The sequence below is a fragment of the Coregonus lavaretus genome (assembly GCF_964263955.1).
Source record: "Coregonus lavaretus genome assembly, chromosome: 30".
Classification (NCBI taxonomy): domain Eukaryota; kingdom Metazoa; phylum Chordata; class Actinopteri; order Salmoniformes; family Salmonidae; genus Coregonus; species Coregonus lavaretus.
In genome coordinates, this window is record NC_140017.1 from 37,692,782 (window position 1) to 37,702,808 (window position 10,027).

The 10,027-nt window shown below is 45.9% G+C and overlaps 1 protein-coding gene across 1 annotated transcript in view; it reads right to left on the bottom strand.

The window, feature by feature from the left end:
• The window catches only part of LOC311106096 (ubiquitin carboxyl-terminal hydrolase 32-like), a 108,842-nt gene that overhangs the window by 23,582 nt on the left and 75,233 nt on the right, over window positions 1-10,027 (bottom strand). The window contains exons 17-21 of the mRNA XM_084148404.1: window positions 6,184-6,338; window positions 4,767-4,848; window positions 2,518-2,592; window positions 2,141-2,279; window positions 1,932-2,037 (exon numbers count right to left, since the gene is read on the bottom strand). Of these exons, the coding sequence (XP_084004530.1) occupies window positions 1,932-2,037; window positions 2,141-2,279; window positions 2,518-2,592; window positions 4,767-4,848; window positions 6,184-6,338 (557 nt within the window). The remainder of the gene's footprint in view (window positions 1-1,931; window positions 2,038-2,140; window positions 2,280-2,517; window positions 2,593-4,766; window positions 4,849-6,183; window positions 6,339-10,027) is intronic.

A 10,027-nucleotide genomic window follows, 5' to 3' on the forward strand; every position in this document is an offset into this window, starting at 1 on the left:
GTACATTCTAATGTCTTGATTCCATCTGAAATACACAGCCAAATGATTGAATATTTTAACGACTTTACCTCCCAGATTGGTCAAATATGTTATGGTATATAGAGTAGGAAGACATGACTTTACAATTAAAATGACTGAAAATGTCTGAATTCAGTGTGTTGTTAGTTGTTCTGGATGTCGTCTAGGTCTAGGACTATACGATCAGGACTATATGATCTAAGTAAGAGAACATTCAACCTTTTTAACATTTAACCTGTCTTCTCTGGAGATTAAAGTCATATTTACAGTTTTACTGCAAGATATGAATTGCCACAATGATGTTTGTTCTTCAAATGATGTTTTTTTTATTGGCTCTGCTGCTGTGGGCACTTACAGTAAGGAAACCCTTTAACAGTTTGGCCTGTCAATCAATCAAAACCTAAGCAAAACGGTTGTGTTCTGTCAAGTAAACATGGGATTCCCTGTTGAGAAAACAATATAGAATTACAGGAAAATGCAAAATTGTTCAGGGGGAGGAGGACCCCAGACCCCCCTGCCAGATTGTATAAAAGTGGGGGTGCAGCACCCCTAAATGTACCTACAGGTATGATTGAAGAATGAAGCAGGTGCTTAACATGGGCTTTGCATCACAGAAAGCAGCAGCAGACTACTCCATTGTCGACACTTTAATCAAATCAGTAGTCCTATATCAATGTCTTTAATAATACCAGTAGTCCTATATCAATGTCTTTAATCCAATCAGTAGTCCTATATCAATGTCTTTAATACTACCGTATGAGTATCATGACATTAGCTTTTAGAACCTTCAAATCAGTATTATTTTATCATATTTCGGACCACAATGAGGATCGCGCTCCTCTACCTGCTGTTCCTGCAGTGAGGATTCACCATCTTCATCGAACGTTTTCACCATTTATAAAATCTGCAGATAGTTGCCGAAAAAGCATTAGTAGCCTATCAGTAATGCAGATTGGGGAGCCAAATGAACGGCTCTCTGACCGATGCGATTTTTGCTCCGTTCACCTAAAAGATCAGTTCAAACAGAGAGCCGTCACTGGGCTACACTGACGAGTCACCGGCATGTCGCCACATGGGCTTCCAATCCTAGGACAATACAGACAAGATCTTTGGTTTACTGTCCTGATGAGATACCATGGTATGATTTACGAATAGCAAAGGGGTATAGGAGATTGACTTTATTCAGGCAGTTAGACACCTTTTATAAACTAGTCAACGCTTGCTGTTCGGTTGTCAATAAAACACACAGTAAATAGTCTACTATACACCACGACTCCGTGGCTGGTTATATAAAATAAATGAATGTGTCAGAAAACAATAGTTAGGGTAAGAGGATTGACTCATCGTTACCGCTTACATTAAATGGGACGTGCTAATTCACTCACAGGACATGATAAAGAAGCATCATGCTCTCCTTCCTCCGTAAAAATACATCTGACTGCTGCCAACCAGAGCGCACAAAAAACATAACAGGTACCGAGAGGCGGGACAGACAGCAGACTGACAAACCAGCAGCTTCCCTGTCATCGCTCGTTTTGTGACTGACAGGCGCCTGTCCTATCAATAGATCACTAGAATATGCATATTGTTCATTCTAGCGGGAGAAAGCTATGAAGGCATTCCTGACAGGCGAATTGAAACTTTTAAATGAAAAGAAGCCTAGTTAATTAATAAAGTGGAAAAAGTAGCCGGCTGACAAGTCTGTAATTGGCTGTTTAGTGGATAGCCGGCACTTACAGAAAACACTGAATGAGACAACCACATATCAGTCAATTAATTCATATCACATATGGAGTTATTAAAGGGCCATAGTACCAAGCCATTGTCCACTACAGGGAGTAAGGATATCACATCCACTGTTGTTGTAACGATCCATGCCATCTTATGGTCCAGTGAAACATTTATAAACCCACCCTGAGTTTGAGAGGAGCAACGTTCTTCTGAGTTCCACTCCACAGCTCCATCAGCAGGTCTCCATAGCATTTAGCCATGTGACCTCGCATCCCGATGGGGTTGGTTCTGGACACACAACATAAATCAGTAATGCTATCCAACAAGCTGTTCACCTTTTCACAACACACGCATGAATACACACACACACACACACACACACACCAGCTACCTGTTGAGTTCATAAAGGTGTCTCCCTGAGATGAAGTAATCAGTGAGGGGCGTGGTGTTGCTCACACACTGGATACTAGAGTTCATAAAGCACGTGTTGCCTAGGTTACTGAGGCCCGTGGCACCCTTCTCCGTAGGAACTGGGGGGGAGGATAGACATGTAACACTATTACACTACATATTTACAGTATTACACATATGTTTGAAAGGTTTTCGGGGAGAAGGGGAGGGAGGGTAGAGATGTAAATCTATCATCCTGAATATTGAAAGTGAAAGCTGTTACTGATAACTGCATTGTAAATGTATGTACCAACGTACTGGTAGAAGGTGCTTGTGAATGTAAAGTGTGATGATCTCAGTGACACCGTCCTGCGGTACCTTTATGTTGGTCCATTTTACTGCTGTTAGCGATGAAGGACATCTCTTCTGGCCAGCTCATGTCTTTGTTCCGAACTAAAAACACAAGAGGACCGTTTTACAGATCAATGACTTACAGTACAAAGACCTGCTACTTTTAGCTTCTCTTTGCAGTCAGTTTTTATTTTTTTACATTTCAACACACTAAGCAGTCAGATAACATTTTTAATTCTAGTGCTGAAAAGTATTTTTGAACGTCCCCTCGACAACTGAGTGTCTTTTTGAACGTCCCCTCGATAACTGAGTGTCTTTTTGAACGTCCCCTCGACAACTGAGTGTCTTTTTGAACGTCCCCTCGACAACTAAGTGTCTTTTTGAACGTACCCTCGACAACTAAGTGTCTTTTTGAACGTACCCTCGACAACTAAGTGTCTTTTTGAACGTACCCTCGACAACTAAGTGTCTTTTTGAACGTACCCTCGACAACTAAGTGTCTTTTTGAACGTACCCTCGACAACTAAATGTCTTTTTGAACGTACCCTCGACAACTAAGTGTCTTTTTGAACGTCCCCTCGATAACTAAGTGTCTTTTTGAACGTCCCCTCGATAACTAAGTGTCTTTTTGAACGTCCCCTCGACAACTGAGTGTCTTTTTGAACGTCCCCTCGACAACTAAGTGTCTTTTTGAACGTCCCCTCGACAACTAAGTGTCTTTTTGAACGTCCCCTCGATAAGTGTCTTTTTGAACGTACCCTCGATGAGTGTCTTTTTGAACGTACCCTCGATAACTAAGCATCTTTTTGAACGTACCCTCGACAACTAAGTGTCTTTTTGAACGTACTATCGATAACTACGTGTCTTTTTGAACGTACCCTCGACAACTAAGTGTCTTTTTGAATGTACCCTCGATAAGTGTCTTTTTGACCGTACCCTCGATAACGGTCTTTTTGACCGTACCCTCGATAACTAGGTGTCTTTTTGAACGTACCCTCGACAACTGAGTGTCTTTTTGAACGTACCCTCGACAACTGAGTGTCTTTTTGAACGTACCCTCGACAACTGAGTGTCTTTTTGAACGTCCCCTCGACAACTGAGTGTCTTTTTGAACGTCCCCTCGATAACTGAGTGTCTTTTTGAACGTCCCCTCGACAACTGAGTGTCTTTTTGAACGTCCCCTCGACAACTAAGTGCCTTTTTGAACGTACCCTCGACAACTAAGTGTCTTTTTGAACGTACCCTCGACAACTAAGTGTCTTTTTGAACGTACCCTCGACAACTAAGTGTCTTTTTGAACGTACCTTCGACAACTAAGTGTCTTTTTGAACGTACCCTCGACAACTAAGTGTCTTTTTGAACGTACCCTCGACAACTAAATGTCTTTTTGAACGTACCCTCGACAACTAAGTGTCTTTTTGAACGTTCCCTCGATAAGTGTCTTTTTGAACGTACCCTCGATAAGTGTCTTTTTGAACGTACCCTCGATGAGTGTCTTTTTGAACGTACCCTCGATAACTAAGCGTCTTTTTGACCGTCCCCTCGATAACTAAGTGTCTTTTTGAACGTCCCCTCGATAACTAAGTGTCTTTTTGACCGTACCCTCGACAACTCAGTGTCTTTTTGACCGTACCCTCGATAAGTGTCTTTTTGAGCGTACCCTCGATAACTAAGTGTATTTTTGAACGTACCCTCGATAACTAAGTGTCTTTTTGAACGTACCCTCGATAACTAAGCATCTTTTTGAACGTACCCTCGATAACTAAGCATCTTTTTGAACGTACCCTCGATAACTAAGCATCTTTTTGAACGTACCCTCGATAACTAAGTGTATTTTTGAGCGTACCCTCGATAACTAAGTGTCTTTTTGAACGTACCCTCGATAACTAAGCATCTTTTTGAACGTACCCTCGATAACTAAGTGTATTTTTGAGCGTACCCTCGATAACTAAGCGTCTTCCTGAACGTACCCTCGATAACTAACCGTCTTTTTGACCGTCCCCTCGATAACTAAGTGTCTTTTTGAACGTACCCTCGATAACTAAGTGTATTTTTGAGCGTACCCTCGATAACTGTCTTTTTGACCGTCCCCTCGATAACTAAGTGTCTTTTTGAACGTACCCTCGATAACTAAGCATATTTTTGAACGTACCCTCGATAACTAAGTGTATTTTTGAACGTACCCTCGATAACTAAGCGTCTTCCTGAACGTACCCTCGATAACTAACCGTCTTTTTGAACGTACCCTCGATAACTAAGCGTCTTTTTGAACGTACCCTCGATAACTAAGTGCTGCTTGTCCTGGATCTTCAGACCCTCCAGAGTGTGGTCCTCATCATCCAACAGGGTCAGATAGTTCTGGGGGGGAGAGAACAGGGTCAGATAGTTCTGGGGGGGAGATAACAGGGTCAGATAGTTCTGGGGGGGGGGAGGAGAACAGGGTCAGATAGTTCTGGGGGGGGGGAGGAGAACAGGGTCAGATAGTTCTGGGGGGGAGGAGAACAGGGTCAGATAGTTCTGGGGGGGAGGAGAACAGGGTCAGATAGTTCTGGGGGGGAGGAGAACAGGGTCAGATAGTTCTGGGGGGGGGGAGGAGAACAGGGTCAGATAGTTCTGGGGGGGGAGGAGAACAGGGTCAGATTGTTCTGGGGGGGAGAGAACAGGGTCAGATAGTTCTGGGGGGGAGAGAACAGGGTCAGATAGTTCTGGGGGGGGGGGAGGAGAACAGGGTCAGATAGTTCTGGGGGGGGGAGGAGAACAGGGTCAGATAGTTCTGGGGGGGGAGGAGAACAGGGTCAGATTGTTCTGGGGGGGAGAGAACAGGGTCAGATAGTTCTGGGGGGGAGAGAACAGGGTCAGATAGTTCTGGGGGGGAGAGAACAGGGTCAGATAGTTCTGGGGGGGAGAGAACAGGGTCAGATAGTTCTGGGGGGGAGGAGAACAGGGTCAGATAGTTCTGGGGGGGGGAGGAGAACAGGGTCAGATAGTTCTGGGGGGGGGGAGGAGAACAGGGTCAGATAGTTCTGGGGGGGAGGAGAACAGGGTCAGATAGTTCTGGGGGGGAGGAGAACAGGGTCAGATAGTTCTGGGGGGGGGGAGGAGAACAGGGTCAGATAGTTCTGGGGGGGGAGGAGAACAGGGTCAGATTGTTCTGGGGGGGAGAGAACAGGGTCAGATAGTTCTGGGGGGGAGAGAACAGGGTCAGATAGTTCTGGGGGGGAGAGAACAGGGTCAGATAGTTCTGGGGGGGAGAGAACAGGGTCAGATAGTTCTGGGGGGGAGAGAACAGGGTCAGATAGTTCTGGGGGGGAGGAGAACAGGGTCAGATAGTTCTGGGGGGGGGAGGAGAACAGGGTCAGATAGTTCTGGGGGGGAGGAGAACAGGGTCAGATAGTTCTGGGGGGGAGGAGAACAGGGTCAGATAGTTCTGGGGGGAGGAGAACAGGGTCAGATTGTTCTGGGGGGGAGGAGAACAGGGTCAGATAGTTCTGGGGGGGGGGGAACAGGGTCAGATAGTTCTGGGGGTGGGGGGGAGAACAGGGTCAGATAGTTCTGGGGGGGGGGGGGAACAGGGTCAGATAGTTCTGGGGGGAGGTTTGGATGAGGAGTTTATATTTAATAGTGTCACCGTAATATCACTTATTTTGTAGTGGTCAACATGCGATAGTTGCTCAAGAATACACACACACACACCTCGCTGTGGTAGAGCCACAGCCTCATGTCCTGGTCTTTGATGCGGAGCCTCTGAGACAGGTACAGGTGGATGTCCTTGATGGTGCCCACGCGGCTGAAACAGCCTGTATAGGCCAGGACCCGCTTCAGAGGAGCGTTGGGGGAGGGCACGTTACCTGGAGGGGGAGAGAGGGGGGAGGGAGAGGGAGGATGAAGAGGCAAGGAGGAGGAGACAGGGGAGGAAGGGGGAGAACACTCCAGCCTTTAGTGGACTATGAGCTCCCAAACTCATTAGAATTACTGAAAAGTCCTGTAATACTGTAAAATACTCTCTCACACAGACTCACACACAGACTCACATTTACTTTTAGAAAATGAGTTAAATCAACACAGAGAGATAAATAATATTTTAGCTCATGGAGGATTAGTTGTAAGGAAGCAGCAAGAAAGGGTGTTTTAGATGAGGTTGTTTAATTAATACAGACTGATTCATTAAATTAAAATGCTTTCAATCAAAAAGGAAACAAAAGTCTATATTAGTTCAGTTAATAAACAACTAATAAAAACAAACGGAACTGATTGGTTTTAAAAGTAAAGCCAAAAACACCAATCTTAATATGTGATCGATTGGTAATACTTTGCCAATACTTTGAAAGCAAAATGAAAGGGAAAGTGGGAATCAAAGCCGTGAACAGCCCCTTCTCCCAGCAACACAGCCTCGCTCTTTTTTCAGTGTGGCTGGTCTAGTCATTCTATGGCGCCTTGCAACACCAACGATTGTGGGTTCGATTCCCGCTGAGGCCACCAATACGTAAAATGTATGCAGCATGACTAAGTCGCTTTGGATAAAAGCGTCTGGTAAATGGCATATTATATTATATGTGGTATTATTTCTATGCCTGGTCAGCTGGTATTATTGACCGGAGCCAAACTAACTCCTCTGGCCAGATATCTGATAACACCGGTCCGATTAGATCAGCACTCTAATAGTCTCATAGTGCCTCTGTGCAGCGCGTCCCCAATCTGATTACCACAGAGCGACCTGCCTGCTACCACAGAGCTACCTGCCTGCTACCACAGAGCTACCTGCCTGCTACCACAGAGCTACCTGTCTGCTACCACAGAGCTACCTGCCTGCTACCACAGAGCTACCTGTCTGCTACCACAGAGCTACCTGCCTGCTACCACAGAGCTACCTGCCTGCTACCACAGAGCTACCTGCCTGCTACCACAGAGCTACCTGTCTGCTTACCACAGAGCTACCCGTCTGCTACCACAGAGCTACCCGCCTGCTACCACAGAGCTACCCGCCTGCTACCACAGAGCTACCCGTCTGCTACCACAGAGCTACCCGTCTGCTACCACAGAGCTACCCGTCTGCTACCACAGAGCTACCCGTCTGCTACCACAGAGCTACCCGTCTGCTACCACAGAGCTACCCGTCTGCTACCACAGAGCTACCCGTCTGCTACCACAGAGCTACCCGTCTGCTACCACAGAGCTACCCGTCTGCTACCACAGAGCTACCCGTCTGCTACCACAGAGCTACCTGCCTGCTACCACAGAGCTACCTGTCTGCTACCACAGAGCTACCCGTCTGCTACCACAGAGCTACGTGTCTGATTTATGCCCTTTCGACATTAGCGGAGGTTCAGTCACATAAATCGCCTCAAAACTACAGACTTGACTAACTAGAAATAAAAATATATAACAATTTATAATCTAATATAATCTATAATATCTATATACTATAACAGAAATCGATTTAATAATTTAGTTTACATGTGACATGGCACCCCATGGTGTGGCCTACATCACACTGCCATGATGGAATAAGAGATGGAATAAGCTGCCGTGGGCTTACCGCACCAGACTTAAACACAGGAGTGTTGGGCCAGTAACCGAAAGGTTGCTGGATCGAATCCCCGAGCTCGTTCTGCCCCTGTGCAAGGCAGTTAACCCACTGTTCCCCGGGCGCCAAAGACATGGATGTCGATTAAGGCAGCTCTCCGCACCTCTCTGATTCAGAGGGGTTGGGTTAAATGCGGAAGACACATTTCAGTTGAATGCATTCAGTTGTACAACTGACGAGGTATCCCCCTTTACCTTTCCCAGTCACTAATCTGTTTAAGTAGGCTAATTGGCTAGCATTGTCATCAGCTGTTGTTTACCGTTTCTGTTATGTCATCATTATAACACCTTTACTGTATGTAGGCTTTACGAAGGGGGAGTCAAGATTTATAACACCACTGTTCTGACAACAACAAGGCTACGCAGACAGAATAATACACTTTAGGTTCTCAGGGATGTAGATCAGTTGATAGAGCATGGCGTTTGCAACGCCAGGGTTGTGGGTTCGATTCCCACGGGGGGCCAGTATAAAACAAAAAATGTATTCACTAACTGTAAGTCGCTCTGGATAAGAGCGTCTGCTAAATGACTAAAAATGTAAAAACATGTTTTAGTATGGTCAGTGAGCGCCATATCATCCCTATCAAATCACATTTCATTGGTCACACGCGCCGAATACAACCGGTGTAGACTTTACCGTGAAATGCTAACTTACGAGCCCTTTCCAAACAATGCAGAGTTAAAAAGAAAAAATATTTACAAATAAAAATAATAGTAGCAAAATAAAATAACAGGCTATATTACAAAGAGTCAATGTGTACCGAGTCAATGTGCAGGGGTCCGGGTAAGTCGAGGTAATTGAGCTAATATGGAGGAATAGCCACGGGAAGTAGGGATGCAGAGGGTTCTGCAGCACACCCTGAAAAATCACAACTTTATTTTTTTTTTGGACCCCCAAACTACTTCCCGCGGCTATGCATGTAGATAGGGGTAAAAGTGACCAGGCAATCAGGTTATACACTACATGACCAAAACTATGTTGAAATCTGCTCGTCCAACATCTCATTCCAAAATCATGGGCATTAATACGGAGTTGGTCTCCCGAGTGGCGCAGTGGTCTAAAGCACTGCATCGCAGTGCTAGCTGTGCCACTAGAGATCCTGGTTCGAATCCAGGCTCTGTCGTAGCCGGCCGCGACCGGGAGACCCATGGGGCGGCGCACAATTGGACCAGCGTCGTCCAGGGTAGGGGAGGGAATGGCCGGCAGGGGATGTTGGTAGAGCATGGCGTTTGCAACGCCAGGGTTGTGGGTTCGATTCCCACGGGGGGGGGGGGGCAGTATGAAAAAAATATATATATATAATGTATGCACTCACTAACTGTAAGTCGCTCTGGATAAGAGCGTCTGCTAAATGACTAAAATGTAAATGTAAATGTCCCAGGCCCCGTGTAGCTCAGTTGGTAGAGCATGGCGCTTGCAACGCCAGGGTTGTGGGTTCGATTCCCACGGGGGGGGGGGCCCGTATGAAAAAAAAAAGATGTATATATAATGTATGCACTCACTAACTGTAAGTCGCTCTGGATAAGAGCGTCTGCTAAATGACTAAAATGTAAATGTAAAATGTCCCACCTTTGCTGCTATAACACTCTTCTGGGAAGGTTTTCCACTAGATGTTGGAAAATTGCTTCGGGGACTCGCTTCCATTCAGCCACAAGAGCATTAGTGAGGACGGCACTGATCTTGGGCGATTAGGCCTGGCTCACAGTCTGCGTTCCAATTCATCCCAAAGGTGTTCGATGGAGTTGATGTCAGGGCTCTGTGCAGGTCAGTCAAGTTCTTCCACACTGATCTCGACAAACCATTTCTGTATGGACCTCGCTTTGTGCACGGGGGCATTGTCATGCTGAGACAGGGAAGGGCCTTCCCCAAACTGTTGCCACAAAGTTGGAAGCACAGAATCGTCTAGAATGTCATTGTATGCTGTAGCGTTAAGATTTCCCTTCACTGGAACTA